We start from the raw sequence: 22,046 nt of genomic DNA on the forward strand, positions 1-22,046 counted from the left end.
GATGCATAGCTGATGGGCCCAGCAGAATCTGTTACTAGATCCCTGAAGATGCACGATCTTGGGCTTGTAATATTGATTTTAACCAACTTCTGCCATCCCTATAGATTCCCATCGATTTATGAGGGAAACCACAAGGAAGAGATGCTGCAGAGATCACATGTGACATATACACAGCTACCAGTGGCCAAGTCAGTAATTTAAGTCAAGCCTAACTACCAGTTCATTCTTCCTTTGCTCTGTACTTAACCAATGTTTCTTTTCTTTGTTTGGCACTCTTTATGGTTCCTGAATTACACACCATACAAACTTAAGTGTAAGCCAGAGTTAAATTACTTTAGCCATATCAAATAGACAAAGTCTCCCCTTCAATTTTTGTAATGTTTTTCCTTCTGGATGCAAACATCTTGTATTTTACCTCGTAATGACAAGTCAGAAAGGGGGCAGGGAGAGAGAGAGGACCATTTGATCTAAGATCAAATGAATATGTAGGGATAAGGAAATATTTACTGTGTTTTAAAATTGTCATACACAGGAAGGATGTGAGAAGTGTTGACTTTTCTATAAAAATTTTGAGTAATTCCAACTGTTATGACCCTTGAGGAAGGGATATTGTTGGAGGAAACTCCAATGTTGTCGAATAAAATATTTACAAAGCATTCTGCTTTCCCTTACATGATACAAACTATTTATGTATCCGTGAAAATGTAAAGAAATCAACTTTACTTTGAAATGTGGATTATAAACTATTGTTCTAAGTTTTGAGTTGATAGGTTTCTACTAAGTGCAGACATGAAACTGTTAGAAGATGGAATATCATTTGCTTGATTTTAAGGCACATAATGAGTTCCCAGTGAACTTAATTCATAATTAAATAAGAATGACAGGAATAGAACAACATAAAATACTCAGATTCACTTCTTGCCCCATTGCAATAATCGCATTACTCATCAGTCTTTTGTTTGATTTTTGGAAAGAGCCAGAAGGATAACTTCAACATACACCCTATACTCCAGTCACAGCAAAACACTAATGACTGTATTAGTAACATATTATTTATGAGGTACAAGGAGAACCTTGAGTGATTTTCTTCCAGTCTTCCCATTAATCTGAAAAGCAGACATTATTTTCTTCTTTATATTGCTCCCACATAAAATAAACTAACCTGCAAGGTCATACAGCTAGAGAAGCAGTACTGTGTAATGTTTAAACACTTGGATTGTATCCTCATACTGTATGAATCCAAGAGCCATCTCTTCCAGTCTGCACTGCAAGGTACTTTCTGTTTTCACTCTTGATTACAAAAGAATTGTGATTTTATCTCTCTATGAATTATTCTATGTATTGAGTGAAAGACTTAAAGGAAATAGAATGGCAATGTACTTGAGACATACCAGCTTCTTTTTCTTTCTCATCTCTATAGACAGTCTCTCTGGTCTCTCTGTGTCTCTGTCTTGTGTCTCACTATAGCCCTGTCTCACACTGTGTTTCTCTGTTTCTGTCTCTGCATATATCTGTCTCTCTGTCTCTGACTCTGTCTTTATATCTCTTTGTCTCTCTCTCTCTTACACACACACACACACACACACACACACACACACACACACATACATACACACACACATACACATACACACACACAGATATTCATACAAATGCTAATACTAGAACCAGTGTTTCTAGTCATATTTTGGTTCTCAAAATCTTGTGTTGTCCTTTAGGAACTATATTTTGTCTATGTTTTTGCTAATTTATTGTCTCTTCTATTCAACTAATAATTCTATTCTAATCCACTATGTAATTTCATATTCATCCTGCAAATCTGTTGAGTTAAAGCCATCCATACTTACCAAAATTAAGCAATGGTCCTGTAAAATTCAGGAGAGTATTTTTCTCAAGTTACATATTGCTTATTGTAATCCACAATATATGCCTCCTGTCTGTGTCCATTGATAGCTTAAGAGGTCTTCAAGGATAAGAACTGTCAACTTACTCAATATCAGTCAATAACTTACAAACTTACACAGCGTTTGAGCTGTACAACATTCTCAATAATACTGGAAGATATTTTCACAAATGTGGATATTCCAAGTCAGAAAGAGCAGGCACTGAACAGAGAGGAGAATCAAATATTTTGAATCATGTGACTATAGTTGTGTTTATCTGAACCCCTCCCTGGGAGTGAAGTACAAACTTAATGAAAGGGCAAATGTTGTTAGAGGCAATGCACAGCTACATGGAGTTCAGCATCTTTCCTTCCCTCCCTCTTGAGTCTGTCGAGGGAAAGTTTATGTCAAACAATGGATGCTGATTTTTTTCCCCCAGGAAAGCATTGTGCTATCTGAGGGTCTTAGAAAACAGTGTTCCTCAGCCATGTTTTCAAACTTGATGCACAATCTTTATTAATAGCAATGTTGAAACATACACTTGATTTCACTGTTCTAGGAATGCAGCTATTGTCAAGTTTTACCCTTTCTAAAAAGAAAATTCCACAAAAATGTTAAGCTGTTCAGGGTTCTTCAGAGTAAGAGAATCAAGAGGATAGATAGATGATAGATCAATGGATGGATGGGTAGATAGATAGATAGATAGATAGATAGATAGATAGATAGATAGATAGGAGGAGATTCATTAGGAGAACTGACCTTGCTAGTATGAAGATTGAGAAATTTCACAATATGCTTTCTATAAACTGGAGAGCCTGTGATTCAATACAAGTTGGAAAGCCTTAAAACCAAAGCCAGTACCATAAAGCTCAATCTGGGGCCTGAAAAGCTAGGAGATCTCTGGTATAAATCCTAAAATCCAATGATCAAAGTATTTAAAATTTTTATGAATGTGAGTATAATCTCTCTTAAGGAGAGAGATCAAATTTTCCTTTCATCTTTTGTTTTCTAAATTTTCAAGTAATTAGACAATTCCCTGTGCCCAGTCACCATGAGATTTCTTGTACTCACATCCTTCCTTACTAGCCACTCTGCCTCTCTTTCTCCCCCCACCCATCTCATACTAGAGGTTGAACTTAGGACCCTAAATTTGCTAAGCAGGTGCTGTAACACATAAACCACGCCTCCTAGCCCTCAAATGCCAATCTCTTCTAGAAATACCTTCACAAGAATGTATCACAAGCTATCTCATTATTTCTTATGCCAGTCACGTTGACATGTTGACACCTGAAATTAGCCATGTTCAAAATCAGAAAGGAGAGAGAAAAAGAGAAAGATGGATGTTTGTTTATATTAGACTACAATATCTCAACATTGGCTGCACAGTTGAAAACCCTGGGAATAATTTCAAAATATAATCAATTAATCAGAACTTGGGATACCTTGTGGTCTATGAAATAATAACTACTACAGCAGAGAATAAGTTTGTCTTAATTCAAACTTCTAAAACATATATCGTAGACTGATTTATAATTGTTATCAATTAATTTGTCATACTTTTGGAGGCTGGGAAATCCAAATATGGAAGACTTGGTGAGGACCCATTTTCTGGTTGCAAGAAGTCTTTTTGCTTTGTCCTTGTCTGGCGGAAGGGACAGGGTCTCTTAAGCCTTTTTTCATTCCCAAGAGCTCCATCCACATCATCACCTTCCATCGCCTACACATCCTAACACTGTCACACTGGTGATTCAAGTTTCAACATGTGAATTGGATAGAGTCCCAAACTTGCAGGTCCTAGCGAAGTGTCCAGAAACTTTCACAACAATATGACAAATCCAGGTTATGTCTATTAAATCTAGTGGTAACAATAGATGTGTTAGGAAAATAAAGGAAAGAAAAAAAATAGTTGACCTGCAAAGAAATACATTCATCCTCCTTCAAGGGAAGCTTCTGGATATTCATCTGTCTCTGTCACTGAGGATGTGGGGAACCTCTTCTTTGCAAGCCATTAACCTCTTACAACGGAAACTAGAAGGTCAGGGATGAATTGTTCAGGCAGAGCACTCAGCACCTGGGTACCACAGGGTTAATGTGTAGGAGAGGATAGTTGGAGTTAGAAACTAGGAACATATGTCCTCAAAGTTACATAGTTTGCTTTCTGTTTAATTGCCTTTAAAACACACATAGGCTCTCACATAACACAGAAGGTGAGAGCTGAATGAAGTTTCTGGGTAATGGCTTGAAATGTTTTCCTTATGAGAAGTGGTGTTGAGTTACAGTGTGCAGACGAGAACTGGGAGGAGAGAAGCAGCAACCCGGTCCAGCCCCCACTTTTTCTTGGGCTTATAGGAAGGTGGACATGGGCTCCCGGAAACAAGTCAAGTGATATGTTGAACCGTCCTGTGGCCGCAGTCGACTGCTCCCGGAGTGACCTAAGGCTGGTGTTTAACCAGGGTTTTGCCAGGGCTGGCTGAGCAGGCACAGATGCTCTGCTATGAAATGCCACGCAGGCAGAGACTGACAGGCAGTAGGAGCTGAGCTCTCCGCTTGGACTGCTGTTTCCTGTCCTGCTGTGTTCAGGGGAGGGGGAGCTTTCTGCCAACTCAACTGCTGCTGCTGCTGCTGCTACTTCAGCTCTCTCTCCACTCCAGGTAAGCAGGCTCAGAGGGAGGGCAGGCTGCAAGACAATCGCTTGTACCATGAACAAGGTCAGAAAGTTTTTCCGAGGAAGTGGGCGAGTCTTGGCATTTATATTTGTGGCTTCTGTCATCTGGCTGCTCTTTGACATGGCAGCTCTCCGCCTCTCATTCAGTGAGATCAACACCCGGGTCCTCAAGGAAGACATCCTGAAGAGGGAGCATATAGGATTCAGAGTTCAGCCAGACCAAATGAAGATCCTTTACAGCAGCATCAGAGAGATGAGGCCTCCCCCAAGAGGCCCTGGGAAGCGGGGGTGGGGCAAAGAGAACTTTAGAAAGATGGATGAAGGTGCACTCAATGTTGAGGATGATTTGGACCATGCTGAACAGGAAAGAAAGATACAGAAATCCCCGAGAAGAGGCAAAATTATGCCTTTGTGGCACCCTGCACATCCACAGACCCTCTCTGTGACTCCTATCGGTCAGAAGGCAGAGGGAAGAGACAGCAAACCTGAAGCCCCCACTCCCCAGGTAACACTGAAGCCAAGCCCATTGGTTAAAATTTCAGTACACACAGGTCCCACTGGTGTAAAACAGAAGGGCCCAAAGACTCATAGTCTCAGCCATGACACAACAAAACAAGCAGCTGAAAGAGACCTGAATGTGACCATCAATCTTAAGGCTGACAGATCAAAGCAGCAATCACAGGCAGTGATCACTAACAGGACACACCCGGCCAGCTCACCAGCACTGGGATTTAGGAAGGCTGTAGGCTTAAATGAAACTGAGACTCAGAGCAAAGAACTAAAGGCAAATAAATACAAAACCCATGCGGATCTTCCTGTTATCACGTTGATTGCAGATGGTTTAAAGAAGCATCCTATAAATGAGATACTCTTGAGAGGTTTGCCAAAGGATGATGGAGCCATAGTAGCTCCTGGGAGGAAAGGCAATGTTTCTGAAAGCCAGATTGTGATTATAACTAAAGAGGAAGAGCTAAAGACATATACCAAACCAGTTTCCAATTCTCAAACCAAAACTGTATTTCCTAAAGTATTGGGAAGAAGCCAAGCAAAATCCTCTTCAAGAAGTAGAAGTGACATATCTTTCACTTCATCTGCTTTATGGAGATCAACAGTGTCTCAAAGTAAACGAGTCTTAGCTCGAGGACCAAGGTCAGCAAGAATCAATGCAACTGTCAAGGCCAAGCCTGCAGAACATAACCAAAATCATGCAAAAACCCTTCTACCTGAAAACCATGGAAAGCACCCTGTGTTAAGAATAGATGTGACACTTTCTCCAAGGGATCCTAAAGCACCAGGTCAGTTTGGACGACCTGTACTTGTTCCCTCTGGAAAGGAGAAGGAGGCAGAGCGAAGGTGGAAAGAAGGAAACTTCAATGTCTACCTTAGTGATTTGATCCCAGTGGACAGAGCCATTGAAGACACGAGACCTGTTGGGTAAGACACATTTCTGTTCTCTTTTTTAAATTCCAAGCTCCTGTTTTAAATTCTGGCTCTTGTTTAGACAATATTTATTTCTAGATAATTTAGTATATGTGTTGGTCATCTAGGGAATTAAATAAGCATTAATCATTAAACATTGTCCAAATACCCACAAAGAAAAAATTTCCAATATCAGCATATACACTCTCTTCTCTTTCTATACTATCTTCTCTTGTCCACATCTCTCTCAGCTCAGGTTCCATATCCTTCCCTTTGCTGAAATGTTTTTAAATGATTAGATGAATTCAATTCATAATAAAACACATATGAATGGTAGAGCTTAAAGCTTAACTCCATTATAACAGTGTTAATGGAATTAATTCTCAACTTGAAACTTTTCAGTATTAGCAATGTTATTATAAAATACATCTGGGAAACCTAGATATATTCAGAGAAGGAATCTTCTTTGCCTCCCTGGAATTATATCTTTAACCAATAGAATTCTGCCTAATCATGAACAATGATAACAGCAAAGGAAGAAGTAACTTTAGTCCCTGAATTTCAATGTCCTATGTGTTTGAAAATGACAGACGCTTCATAAGTTCATTTACACAGGAATAATGATGTTAGCAAAGACCATTGGTAATGAGCAAACACCTGCAGGATGTTTAAGAGCATAATTAATAATCTCTCACATTTGTAGAGTTTGATCATTTACAAAGAGCCTGCACACACATGGCTGAACTTTTGTAAGAGCCCTAGAAAGAGTTGGTACACATCATGGTCCCAAACAATAGATGAAGGGCACTCAGGAATGTATCTGTTACTTTTCCCAAAGTGGCATAGCACTGAAACTATTCAATGTACCTTGAGGAAACAGTTGTTCAAAGATTTAAATTATTTAAGTCATCAGAAAGTGGCTGATATCACAGATATTTGACCTGATTCAAACACATTTTTCATTCTGATTCCTTTTGGTTCACTCAGAATTAAGGACACTTTGAGGCCATATGTTCACTACCCATTCATAATATTCAGGTTCCTAAGCCAAAGGATGATTACCTAGAATTATATGGCAAGACTGAAACTTTAGCAGAAGCAGTGTGCAAACATTAGTCTTGTTCGGCTTCTATAGAAAACTCTTCTTTTTAGTTACCCAGATTAGTATGAGAAAAGCCCTTAGAGATATACTCATATTCATACTAGAGTAAGAACAACATCTTTATTGGCAGGCCAGCTACAAAAGGGCCATTTTTAATCTCTTAGACATTGGCAAACTAGCCACCTACTAACTTCCTGCTTACATGGAACCTTGTGTCATGCATGTTCCTCACTTTGGCAAATGCATTCTTGATGAGAACACAGAAACACATACAGATGAGGAGACTGAGGCTGTGGGAAGTTACCTCGTCTTTGATCATAGAGCTAATAATTGAAAAAATTTCATGATTACAATTTTGCTAAATCCATGCTTGCAATTATGATGTTGTTTCTTTCCCATCTCCTATGAATTATCCCCAAAAGAAAGTCCTAAAATCTACTGGAACAGATCTAGTCTGAAATCCCGATTGCATACACCAGCTTAGAGCTCAAAACCCAGGGGAATGACATAGTTGTTAGGACAGCTTTTTTTTGTGCTCAAAAGTAGCCTGGCAGACTGCTGTAGAGTCTGGGAGAAATCAGACACAGCAAAGAAGCACAAGTTTTGTCTCCAAACCAGAGAAAAGCCAGTGTATGGAGCCAAAAGCAATTAATAATAATGTTATCATCCTCGTGATTTGTTGAAAGTTTGAGGGCACCCAGGGTCTCTTAGTTTATAGCATGGTTTGTGGAAGTGAAGCATGGCAGTCAGGAATGGTACAGTGAGAAATGGACATGTATGCTTGAGACTAATGAGTCAGAGAACACATGGCCAGGTCCCTCCCTCTTATCACTTAACCCACCTTGGCTAAATATGGGCGCTGCTCCCCACAAGTGGCTTGGCTTTGGTCCTGTTGCTCCAACAAGAGAGGAGACAGACCAACCACTAAAAAGCCTTCATCCTGGGATCCCTCAGTGTATCTGCAGCCCTTTGTGCCACTCTTCCTTGAAAGAGAATGACTCATCTACTTTTTACTTCTTTTACTCCTATGCTCGGACTGCAAATGTTTGCAAATATGTATCAAACAGATGAAGGATGGTAGAACATTCAAATGAAATACACTTGGTTCCTTGGGTGGTAAGATTTGAAGTGGAGTGTATTTGTTGTTGTTTATGCTTTGATTTTATTGATAATTTTTTAGTATAATAGATTTTCAAAGTCATATGAGGAGTAGGGAGAAAATCATTATAAAATATAATAAAGAAATAAGGAGATGTGTGTGTGAGAGGGTCTTACAAGAACACAGATAAAAAAGTTGGTCTGAATAGACACATGAAGAAATGCTCAACCTCTCTAGCCATAAAAGAAATGCAAATCAAAACAACATTGAGATTCCACCTCACCCAAGTTAGAATGGCTATAATAAAAAAAATCTAATAACAACAGATGCTGGAGGGGATGTAGCCAAAAGGGAACCCTATGGCATTGTTGGTGGGAATGTAAACTTGTTAAACCACTTTGGAAAGCAGTATAGAGATTCCTCAAAAGACTCCACGTAGAGCTTCCCTATGACCCAGCAATCCCACTTTGGGAATTTACTCAAACAATTACAAACAAGGTTATACTAAAGCTACCAGCACAACAATGTCAGCATTTATATATATATCTATATATATCTATATATAGATATATATATATATATATATCTGATATACACATACATATACACAATGCCTCCATCAGAAAGAATGGCATCGCCCCATTTGTTAGGAAATGGAAAGACCTGGAAAAATTATATTAGGTGAAGTAAGCCAGACCCAAAGAAACATAGGTCCCAAATAAGGTTTCCCTTATTTGCAATAATTAGTATAAGTCTAGGACAAGCAGAAAAGGTCAAAAGCTATGTACGTATAACCATGTAAGATGTTGTTAAGTGAAATGAACGCCAAGATAAGAACACAGTGGTTTTTTTTCGTTCTTGCTGTTGTTTTTAATGTATTTAAACGTTTAATGTATTTTTTGTTTCTTTTTTTGTTCTTCCCCCACAGTATAACTCCTGTTTTCACTGTATTTGATGTCAGTGCCCTGCATCTTGTATATACATTTCTCTAATTTGGGGAGGGGAAGGGAAATAACAAAATTCTGAAGCAAGGATACAGGTTGACCCATTGTAACAATGAGATGTACAAGACACTATGTTGAAAATGAACTTTACAACTTGGAGTTGGGGAGGGAGGAATTGGGGAGGTGGGGACGGAAGGGATGGTTGGAGAAAAAACAATGGAGTAGGTAACAATGCTCGATAGGAAATATACTCATTACCTTACTCATGTAACTGTAACCCCTCTGTACAGTATTTTTACAATAAAATTTTTTTAAAAAGAGTTGGCCTTAAAATAGCTACATTAGCAGCCCATTGCAACTTTTCAATTTCAAGAGTTTGAGGGACTATTTCTCTTACTGCCTTTTAAATTTTACCCCAAGTCTACTATCATAGATTAACACAATAACAGTCATTGAATATTGATTGAAAAATATAAAAACCATAGATATACTATTTTCAATTCAATTCCCTGAAGAAAAATAACAACTAGATAATAGTTAATAAATTATTGAAAGTGAATTAACTGGTACCCTAGGACAAAGTTGCCATGTGAAAACCGGAAGGGTAGACAGCACAATTTCTCCTGTTTTAGTTCTCAAATCAGACTCCCTTTTTCAACCATGTTCTCTTCTTCTTTCCTTTTGGAATCTCGAAGGACTATTTCTAAGATGTTGACATGCACCTTTCCCCAAAGCACTGTCCTATCATCAGCAATATCCAAATGTCCACTCATTGGCTGCTCAATATTTCTGCCCCTCATGGTAGATCTCTGGCATGATGAACACATCATTTTTCCCAAAGTGGCCTTCACAGAGTCAATCTCTTGACTATTGTCAGACATTCTGCTCATAATAATGTCCTAATGTTTTTATTAGCTGATCTCTTCTCATATCCTCCCTCCACCCTTTTCTTTTATTGCCTTCAGCATTTGCTCTGACAAAAGCGAATCCAACATTGCTCAAAAATCTAACTGCAGTGAACTTCCACCTGGAGCATGACTGTGACCTCTGAGTTCGAATAACATGTAACTGCACAAATGTTCAGTCCTCCCAGTTACTGAAATGCTTTACCGTCTGCTCTCTCTTCACTGACCATGATCTTGAGCTTTTTTAAAAAAATTATTTAGTTATTTATTTTTGCTTCTCAATAAAATTGCCTCTGAGAGAATGTTATTTTAACGCTATTTCATACTCTTAGTATTGAGTGCACTAGTGTATAATATTCCAAAGATGTAGGTTTGTAAGTTTGTACAGTACAGATTTAGAAGGCATATTTCTCTAAAATATTTTAAGTTGATTCTAATTTAAGGAAATAAATGAGAAGTAGCAATTCAAATGAGGCTTATAATAAGTCATATTAGAAATTAATAATGACTTCCTAATTTTTCTTTCTGAATGTACAGATATATTAGCACATATTCTAAAGTAAATATATTGTTTAAAACTGCAATTAATTAATTCATGCATCTTCATTAGTTCATATTTTCTCATTGTTTGGTTTTTAATTTTACTATTTTGACTTTAATCAAGAAACATCTGTTGATTTTTTGCAAGAATGTTTTATGTCAGCAAGAAAAATACAATTTCATCTTGGCCTACAATCTTTGCACATACAATATGCTTAAAATGCAGTGCTCTTTTGGCACTTAAAGTCTCACATTTAATCATTTTATATAAAAAAATCCTTTTAGTTCTTGCTCTTAATTGTTGGAATTTGTTTCATTGTCAATAATCAACACATGTACAATAAATACACACACACACACACACACACACACACACACACACACACACACACACACTCTTCCACAAAAGCACATGCATTTTCCTGAACTGTTGTCAGACCTACTGAAAATGCAGGACAGTTCTATGTGGAAAAATGTTGTCTTTTGGCCTGCAGAAATAGCTAAGCTGAAACCCCCAAAATGAACTTATTTTAAGAGTACACTTCCTGAATCTGAATTTAGAGGGGGAAAAAAAGAAGGCTCAAAGGAAATTTTCCTGCCTGCGTATTGTTTTTAAAGTCCAATGAGAATTATGGCATCCTTATTTACCTCTGCTGTATTGTAACATTACTCAATTGCTACTTTAATGCTTTGCTGTCTCTACGGAAGAGCTTTGACAAGACCCTCAATGAAGCCATAAAACAGGTCTTTTTTCTCTTGGTCCAGAGCTGGGACTGTCAACCGATAATTTGATTCCTTCCTACACAGCTAAGGAGAGTTTTCATTTGGCGTGTATGAAAAACAAAGATAGTTGTGGGCATTTACCACAAACCAGTATAAATTACTAAGGGAAAAGGAAAACTTTCTGGAACTTTTAACATTGAGCCTAAAAGGTCAAAAGCCATGGTAATGAGTTACAGGAGGGAGAGAAAGAGTACAAGCTAGAAAATAGAATATAGTTAATCACATTTCGTCCTAACTATAACATTCCAATAGTTTATGAGGCAGAGAGGAGGAAAAAATAACCTGAAGTTAAATAAAATTTAAGATTTTATTTTATCTGAGATGAATTTTTTTTTCGGTTGTGGGGCTTGAACTCTGGGCCTGAGTGCTGTCCCTCAGCTCTTCAGCTCAAGGCTAGCACTCTACCATTTGAGCTACAGCGCCACTGCCAGTTTTCTAGTGTTTTTTGTTTGTTTGTTTGTTTTGGGTTTTTTTTTTTTAATTGGAAATAAGAGTCTCATGGATTTTCCTGCCCAGGCTGGCTTTGAACAGCGATCCTCAGATCTCAGCCTCCTGAGTAGCTAGGATTACAGGTGTGAGCCACCGGCACCCAACTTGAGATGAATATTTTAATTGATGAACTTCAACACACATGAACTTGTGGGCCTGTGTGTGTGTTTCTAAGATAGGAATAGGTCTGTTTCACTGAAAAGTCACATACATGAATGGAATTAAATGGAGACTGTGTTAAGAAGCAGAAACTAGGCCACAATACCACAAAGGTTAAACATGGCCTAGAGATTATTGTGAAGCCTTTGTACACTATATTACATTCAACCCATGACAAACTTATTCTCTTAACAAGGAGAAAACCAAGAGAAAAGATAAATGAAATTTTAATAAAACTTTTCTGCCACTAATTCAAAGGAAAAGTATAGAACAGTGCCTAATTAACTTAAAAACTGGAAAATATTAAAACAAATCAGTGAATTTCCCTCTTAAATACTCCCTAAATAGTCCTTTCCTCCTGGAAAAGATTAATTAGCAAATGTAGGATTCTGAACCTATTTACATGGCTTTTTCACATCTGTAATCCAGGGTTCAATTTAGTCACCAGCCTAATTTTATCATATGTGTGTATATGTATGTGTATATGTGTATATGTGTGTATGTGTATGTGTAAATGTGTATATGTGTATGTGTATATATATTTGTGTGTGTGTGTGCGTGTGTGTGTGTGTGTGTGTGTGTGTGTGTGTGTGTGTGTGTGTGTGAGAGAGAGAGAGAGAGAGAGAGAGAGAGAGAGTGTGTTCCTAATACCAAGGCTTGCAATCAGGGACTGACATTCTCCTTCAGCTTTTTTGCTCAGGGCTGGTACTCTATCATCACCCAAGTCACAGCTCCTCCAGCCCAGTTTTGTTTTCTTTCTGGTTAATTGGAGATAAATCTCACAGACTTTTCTTCCCTGACTGTCTTCAGACCATACCCTTCAGATCTGTCTTCTAAATAGCTAGGATTATGGGCATGAACCGCCAGTGCTAAACTAAATTTTGTTAAATTATTGATTTATTTCCTTGAGTTACAGAAGTAACTTTCTTTGGGGCTTTTTGCCTAACTCATTTAAAACAGAATTCAAGTGCTTTTTGTTTGTTTGTTTGTTTTTGTTTTTGTGTCCCCAAAGTTTCAGAAAATTCAGAGGAAATAATGTTTAGGGGGCTCTGTCTTGTTTATTTTCAAAAACTGAAAGGAACTAGAGTTCCCTGGACAAACCTTAATAATATGCCAAACTCAAGTGCCTTTTAATTTGGCCCTGCTTCTAAAATACTGGCACTTGTAGGATGCAGTAGCATGGAGAAACAGGCCTTACAAAGGCTTCACTCATCTTCTATTTGTATTCTCCTTTGATTCTGAAAATGATTCCTCCAGGTAGATACTCTCACCATCCCAGTCATGACTACAGAGAAGCTGAGACTTGCACGAGAAGCTGAAGCTTTAGACCGTAATGGAAAGTCATTTGGATAGTGGCAGGTTATTCCACTCCAAGCAATATCTGCTCATTGCCAGACAGGCAGCTGGGAACTCTCTTCTTTCATAGACATCATCTACTCTGATCCCTGCAACAGCCAAAGTCCCTCCTTATTAACAAATAAGGGCAGTCACTCATGAATACAGGGAGGGAGGGAGGGAGGGAAGGGGGGAGAGAGAGAGAGAGAGAGAGAGAGCACAAGTAACTTCTCCAAGAGACCACAGTTTTCATGTCACAAAGTTTTACCCCAAACCTTTGTCTTCTGATTCTTCCTTCTATAGTCATAATTCTATTGCACCAGTTTGGTTCCTCCAACCCCAGCTATATCCCTATCATCACTTTCACCTCTCCTGGACTTGTGCATATGAAGGGAAACCCTCCCTTGCTGAGACTCAACCCCCCCCCAAAGAAAACCTGCTTATTAGAATCCAGGCAGTAATGTAGGTGCACCTGTATGTTTTAAGTGTATCTTTCATATGTGTGAGTGTATAATGCATATTTTTAACCAATCATTGCAGCAGTACAGTAAGATTACTTGCAAAGGAGGCTGAAAGCAACAACGACAAATTAAAATGATATAGCTGCTACCCCAGGTCATTTGACACTCAAAAGAAAATTTTCCAACTTCTCGTTCTAATGTTCTTTATACAGGCTACAGTTCCTCCTTCCTTTGTTTGTTATAATCATATGACTGTGGAAGAAATTAAGATGCTTTCCCTTATACGTAGGTCAGAGATGTGAGAGGGTAAATAAGGCTAAGGTTGCATCGCAAATGTAGAGATGTTAACACTAAGTGAAGATTTCAAAGTGATTGATCCAATGCCCTGTACAACAGAGAAGGTATGAGGAGTAAAGCCATTTGCCTCAAGTCACGCACTAACAGACGTGGCAGTATTACTCCAAAGGTACCCTACCCTCTCCACTCAGGACTATTTTTGTCTCATCACACTATCTCCTGCAATTCTCCCTCCCAAACCAGTTCTACCCTGACAGCTGTCTGCTCAAAATAGACTATTGTTAAAGTGGCAAAGGCTGATTCTAGGAGTAAGCTTATATTTCTGACATGGAGTGTAGTTGCTCTAATGGCTATACACTGGCCTAAGAAAACCCAATATCCTTGGCTAAGACCTTTGGAAAAGAGGAGAGAAATATGATTTAAATGTTCTCAGCTAGCAGCCAGGTGCTTTGCACTGTAAGTGATAGTCTACCCTGGGAAGAACAAAAAGCAAAATTCTTCTATCACTATACCCTCTTATCAGTCAGAGACAAAAGAGTCCCAATATTCTAAGGTCTGAGGGAAAAGAATGTAATTCCAGGCAGAGCTCCTCACGGGGAGGCACAATTCTCCTGATGCTCCCAAAGATATCCAAGCTTAGGGAGGGAAGGCCCCTGAAGGCTCCCATCCAGGCCGCAGATGAATTGCAAATCGAAGTTGAGAAAATATTCTCCCGACCTTCTGTTCAGACCTGTGAAGACAGAGACTTGACCCACATCATACATTTTGCCTGTATTGGGATAAAATGAAAAATTCATAGAAATGAGAGAATGCTATCATTCCCTTGATCTTCTGATTCGAAACCTTTATTTGATGGGCTACATTCAAATCAGGTTAGTGGCAGCGCATTCAGCACACAGAAGCCGAGAAGGTGAAATACATCCCCGTTCTGAGTCTTTTTTGATAAATGATTGAGTGCTTGGTGGACTCAGATTAAGGGATTGCCCGTTAAAGGGCAGTGCATCTGGTCAGAATGAGGATGTGTGCATTATGGGTCCTTGGAGGTCGTCCATGTCCATTTTCCACCATGAAACCAAGTATTTCTATACCCATTATCTCTTTAAATCTTTATGGCCGTTCTGGGATACAAACTGCAGCATCTTCATCCTAAAAGTGAAGAAACGGAGTTTCTGGAAGGTTAAGTGACTGGCCACAGTAGCTGTGTAGCCAATGAAAGCAAGATCGGTTTCTTGTCTCCTTTTCAAAGGTGAGTTTTTTTGTTCTAGGGTAAATGTGCATCAGTTAGCTACAGCATGATGTGCTCACCCACTTTATAGCCATCATTTGTTTGTAGTATTTGAACTGGCCACAGTAATCTGAACACAGATGTCCCCCAAACAAAAAAATCAGAGTTAATTTTAAGCAGAACAAAACAGTTTGAGTTAATTTTACATACCCAGTTTGTATAATAACAAATGGCATACATAATAAAAAAATAGAATTTCTAGTGATAAGTTTATCAGCACAGAATTACTTTGCATTGAAGTGAGACTTTATTCCAATTCCTATTTCCACAATGTAGCTAAAATCAAGATTTACAGTAGGAAAATAGCAATAAAGACAGGTTATTTTACCTGGGTAAGTGGAGGATAACTTGGAAAAGCTGTTGAAACCTATGGAACTTAGATGAAATTGAATGACAAAGCAAGACTTCCTATGTCTAAAAGCCTTTCTGGGCTGACCTGTTGTGCTTTTGAGCAAAATAAGCATGCCATTCTTGGCTTTTTTTTTCTAGACACCAGAAAACATGGTTAGCCTGTTCAGTAATACAGGAGACCTGGCTTTGTGTCAAAGTCTCACTTTGACACTTTGTAGGTGAAAGCTCTAGTAGATGTTGTGTGTCCTTCTTCCCCATCCTTTCATATTGCCTTTTATCAGACACTGGTATGATCTGTACCACATCATATTCCTTGGGATAGTCTCCACATGATTCCTTAAAAACACTTAAAATATAATGTTTTCCAATAATTGCTAGAGAGTTAAGCTAATTGTTGGGATATAAAAGTGAAATCTAATAGGAGTTCTACAAGACCAACCTGTATGGGTTTCTAATGATAAAACAAAGGCACTCAGCACAATGGGGGTGATGAAGGATCAGCTAAGATGTTTGGTGATTGGAGATGCCATCTCCAAATTTTATACATCCTACAGCTTTGCTCAACTCCCCCATGCCAAACTGACATAAGTAATTCTTAGAACTTCCTTCTAAAATAGATTTAAAAAAATATCTACTGGTTCCTACGATAAGAAAAGCCACATCATATGAAGGTTAACTCTTCAAAATGTGTTTTTGATTTGTCACTGTATATGTCTAACATTTAGTTCTCAGAATTTCACAGCTAGCCTTGTTAGTTCACACAGAATTTATACAGCTGACCTTTGCTTTTTAGAGCTGATTTATTATTTTTCAGCACCCAACGCTGAAAGAACATTTAAGTGTGAGATGTGCATTTCTCATTAATTTACATCATAAAATGAAACATGTGAAGACAGGATGTTCCAGATGTCTTCTGCTCCCTCCCTCTACTCGGGCCATTATCTCTTCTCCCCTGCCCCACAGAAACCATAATTAAACATTTAACCACTTTACACCCATTTCCTCAAAATTTTCTGTCAGTCCTTTTTTTCCCCTCTTCACTGTTAAGATGACCCCTAGACTTAGATTTTCCCAAGTTTACTCTCTCTCTCTATCTCTCTCTCTTTTTTTTCTTGGTTGTGGGGCCTGAACTCTGGGCTGGGCGCTGTCCCTCAGCCCTTCAGCTCAAGGCTAGAGCTCTACCACTTGAGCCATAGTGCCACTTCCAGCTTTTTCTGCTTATATGGTGCTGAGGAATCGAACCCAGGGCCTCATGCAGGCAAGGTAAGCATTCTACCACTGAGCCACCTTCCCAGCCCTCTATTTCCTCTTAAACCCATATGCCAGTCAGTGGTCAAACAAATCATATCCTTGTATCATGAAAAAAAGTTGGCCTCTTCAACTTGAGAATGGGCTCAATGACTCTCAGAAATATTTTTACATGCAGCCAGCAAGCACTGTCTCTCATTGCCCATAATTCCTGTCCCAATATTCTCCATTCGCCTCAACTGCTAGTCTAGTTCATTAATAAATAACCAGTAGGTGCTGTTTTGGTCTTCACATTTTTTCCAAGTAAACCTATTTCTATACATTGACCCCTCTTGTCTTCCTATCTCGGAGGAAAATGTCTCTTAACTTACTATTAATGCTTCATATTTAAGTGCCCTCCCATCTCATACCAACCCTCTATCTGCTCAATATAAATTTATAAAATATTTGTATGTGCAACTGTACTAGAGCTGTGGTAATCTAGAAGTATTTGACCCAGATGTGGGCAACTCTGAATTCAGAAAATAAAATTGATAAGTGAATGCTTTGAAACACAGATTACTATAAAAGACAATAACAAGAAAATTATATTCTATAATAATAGAAGATTAGAATAGTCAAAGAAAACGTCTCTGTAGAGGATGCATTTAAACTAAAACCTAAATGGACAGAGAATCCATTTATGCAAGCATGGAGAAGTCCTCAAAGTTATGAAAACATAGTAAATTAGGCTGTGATAGAGCATGTGGTCTTTTTTTCCCCCAATAGGGATTTGTTTAATGATTTTAAGGAAAAGGTTGTTAGACATATGACAAAAAGTGTACATTAGAGTCCTGCCAGGAGACCTCTGCAGCAATCCTAGAGAAAGACAGTGAAGGTTGAAGAGCAAGGGTAGCAAGGTAGAAGTGTGAAGACATTGGGTGACAGATATAATCAGGAAGTCCAGTGGCAGAGTTAATGGATCGATTAAAACAAATTTACACTAGTTGAGAATGGCATCTATATTTTATAGACGTGATTAAGAAGAGAAATGCAGAAAAACTGGTTAGGCTACATTGGGTGAAGTAAAAATATCTTAAGACATTTTATATCTTAAGTTGCCTGTGAAACATACAGGGGCATGTGGAGTAGTTGATTTGATATGTGTCTGAAATTCACAAGAGAAATCTTGTCTAGATGCAAATTTGGAAGATGTTATCAGATTTTAAACTATGGGAACAGATGGGATCAAACAGTAACATAATACATAGAAAACAAAAGTCCAGGACCCAGCTTGGAGACTGTTTATAATGAATAACAGGGAAAAGCTAAGAAGGTGTGTGAAGGAGGAAAGCCAGGGAGTAATAGATGGAAAGTAGGAGAATGTAAGGTCTCAAAGGACCAGAAAAGATGGGGAAAGACTATAGGAGACTAGGTCTGTCAATTTTACCAACTGTCACTATATCACTGATCAATGAGACGAAGGCTATCTCAGTCATTAACTGTAATTGATATATCTTCTTGCACTTTCCCTGATGTCCACAAATATGATTCTGATACTTTTATTCATGAGACAGATGAGAACGAGATGGTGAACTTGTTTTGCATTCCACCTGACTATCCCCTATCTCTCTTATTCCTAAGATTTGGTGCTAAGTAGTCTTCAAAATACTGTCCATTACTGAACCTACTTTTGAATCTTTACTCATTTTGCTCTCTCCTTAGCCTTTCTCTCCTTGAGAAACTTGAGTCTTCACTGGCATTTTGATGCTCACTGATACTTTGGTCTCTCTCTCACCAGAGGGCCTGACAATTGGATTTCTGCATGAGACACTTTATGTCTTTTTGCAAATTTTAGAGATTATAATTTGGTGATTTCCAAAATTATCCTTCAACTGTTCATAATTATGTAACCAAACACAATTTTTCATTTAATTCTTGGAAATATTCCAATTCATATTCTTTATTTTGTAATCTAAATTAAGGATTTTCTCTAAAATTAATGATTAATATTAGAATTCATTATTTTGTATTGCCAATAGACACTTCCATGGATTCTGATGTAAAAATTCATAAACTACAAGAAAGCTCCAAAATGCAGTAAGGAAAAGAAAAAAAGCAAGAAAGAAAGAATGCTTTCACAAAATCACTTATTCTAAGCAAATGTGCCTTTTCTTGAGAAGTTGAAGGATACACAAAGAATACACGTGTCTTCTCATTTTTTTAAGCCTTTTTTAGTGTTTTAACTTATTAATTACTTCAGGTAGATTGATTGAAATAACCCTCAAAAGACAACATATAATATATGTACACATATGCTTTATTCCATATTTAACTAATCTAATACTTCAGGCAAATTGATAGAAATAGCTCATCAAAGACAAATAACATATGTTATATTATATCACATATTATATGAGGCATATTTATAATTTATTAATGTAAATAAATATATTAATTTATATAATAGGCATAATTTAATAATACAATAAATATGTTATATTATTGAATTTATATTTACCTATATATTTACTTTTAAATATAAATATATTTATGCATATTTGCAGTTATATATTAATATATAAATATGCCACATTTATATATTATATAATATATAATCAATATTTGATTTATTATGTAAATTAGTATGTATGTATAATACAAATGAATATGTATGTATATAATATATTGTATTATACATATATAATATGTATTTATACATAAGTATATTTTGATTTTCCATTACTTAAAAGACTTCTTCATATCAGTCCTCTACTTTTTAAATATTAATCATATAAACAAGGAGAATAAATTAACTTTACATTAGAACTTAAGTTTCCAAATTAGACTCTTAATAACTTGTGAGTCATTTATTTTAGTTCATTTTGCTTGTTTTTTAGGTCAAGATTCTCAGGCTAGGCAAATGTTCTGTATGATATACTAAGGTGTTTTTAGTTACTATAAGAGCAAATCATTTCTGGAGAGCCTTGAACTACAGAGAAGAGATGGATTTACTTCTTTTTTTTTCTTTTTCTTTTTTTTTTTTGGTCATAGGGCTTGAACTCAGCCTGGATGCCGCCTTGAGCTTAAGGCTAGTGCCCTGCCATTTGAGCCACAGTGCCACTTTGCTTCTTATTTCTTAAGAACATGCTGTGGCAATACATACTAGACGAATTTTGTGTAATACATATATTTAGTTTTAAAACAAGCAGGTTAGCTTTTTTTCCTTTTTTATGTGTTTTTTAATTGTAAAAATACTGAACAGAGGGGTTACAGTTACATGAGTAAGGTAATGAGTACATTTCCTATCGAGCATAGAACAAGCAGGTTTTCTTATCTCTGCTTCATAGTTGATGTGTTAAGGTTTACAGCAGTTATGCTTCATCTACAAGCCAATAATTTGCTAGAACTGATACTTGCTCACGTATTTATCTGATTCTCAAACTCGTAGTTTTAGTGCAGCAAACCAGTTAGACAGACATTGTCAACTATAAAGTGTAATGGAAATATCTTGCTATATTTTCTTTATCTATTGCTTATTTATTGAATAAGCAATGTACAGCCATGTTATTCTCACAGAACACTAGCTCTCACAAATGTCATATCTACTGCTAGCTGTATTCATTCTTGTGAATGTCAGACTTCCTGAAGATATTTAGGAAGCCAGACTGAACCAGAGTTTTAGTCCCAATCTACTAACAGTATTATTATGAGTTAATCTCTTTGATTTGAGGTTTAAGTCAAAATTAGAGAAAGCAGTTATAATATTTATTTATCGTCACTATTAATTATTGCATCACTACCCGGAGATGTGTTAGCAAGATGACAAATTCTCTGCAAAATTCCATTGGACACTCCTCCATAAAGAACAACATAGGTAAGACAGGAAGGGATACAAGCAATAAGACAGTCTAAAATGTAGAGCCTGGAAAAATCCAAGACCAGTGGCAACACTCCTAAACACCATCTTTCACTGGGCCTTATTCTATGCCAACAAAATGGCTTCAGCTGTGTCTACTTTGAAGCAGAGCCTCAGATAAGGACATATAGTTGAAAATAACTTTATATGTAAATATAAATATATAATACATTATCTTCCTTTTATCTCAGAATATTCAAATTCTGAGAAATTCTTGTGTAAAGATGCAAAATTGAGTCTAACCATCTTAAAACCCCTGCCTTTCTATTTCAGCATGATGCCTTCACAAGTTCTTATGTCCCACATTGCTAGTCCTCAACAGCTACTCCCTTTTCTGGTTAGTCTTCCGCTGCTCTTTTGTTTTACCCCCTTCCCAGGAAAAAGTATTTGATAAAAATGATCATTAATGACATAGACAAATGGTAATGCTAATATGTGTGTATAATGATACTCAGTGAGTTTTCCAGCCAACTTTTGTATTTTATTATTGTCTCTTGTACTCTGCTTCTATCTTGTCTAGTTGTGCAGAACAGCAAGTTCACAACAACCTCCCAACCACCAGTGTCATCATGTGTTTTGTGGATGAGGTGTGGTCCACTCTCCTGAGGTCTGTTCATAGTGTCCTCAACCGGTCTCCTTCACACCTCATCAAGGAGATTCTACTGGTAGATGACTTCAGTACCAAAGGTAAGCAAACTTGTTCTGCAGAAAAGTCAAAGTATTGGCAGGAGGCAAAAGCAATTTAGATGGAAATTTTACAGAGTACATTGATGAAGCATGACTTTCTCAGTGCTGAATCTTTGCTTCATGAGGAACTTATAAGCATAAGTCTAAATTATCTGTGGGATCGAAAACTCATCCCAGGTTCTGATCCACTAACTACCTCAGGCCTCCCTTCAGTGATAACCTTCCTGCCATGAAGGAATGATTTTAACTCTGCAGCTGCTTGAAGAAGGACACTTTGAAGTGAGTCCAGAAGATGTTCCAAGTTCATTCTCATTAAATCAAAAAACCAGTGTCCCCCCCCCCCACACACACACACATACACAATTAATAGAATGCCTTTCCTACTGGTAATAACAGGGGTTCAGCTCAATGGAAAAAACAGAGAAATGGAAGTCATATATCTTCCTCCTCTAGAGAAAGGCAAATTACATGTTCAGTTAAGTGTAGAGAAGGCAAG

The 22,046-nt window shown here is 37.5% G+C and overlaps 1 protein-coding gene across 1 annotated transcript in view; it reads left to right on the top strand.

Moving 5' to 3' along the window:
• The first annotated feature begins 4,582 nt into the window (after positions 1-4,582).
• Galnt5 (polypeptide N-acetylgalactosaminyltransferase 5) overlaps positions 4,583-22,046 on the top strand; it is a 41,678-nt gene continuing 24,214 nt past the window's right edge. The window contains exons 1-2 of the mRNA XM_042683523.1: positions 4,583-5,982; positions 21,384-21,550. Of these exons, the coding sequence (XP_042539457.1) occupies positions 4,583-5,982; positions 21,384-21,550 (1,567 nt within the window). The remainder of the gene's footprint in view (positions 5,983-21,383; positions 21,551-22,046) is intronic.

This window comes from Dipodomys spectabilis, unplaced genomic scaffold (assembly GCF_019054845.1).
Source record: "Dipodomys spectabilis isolate Male_0828 unplaced genomic scaffold, ASM1905484v1 ptg000081l, whole genome shotgun sequence".
NCBI lineage: Eukaryota > Metazoa > Chordata > Mammalia > Rodentia > Heteromyidae > Dipodomys > Dipodomys spectabilis.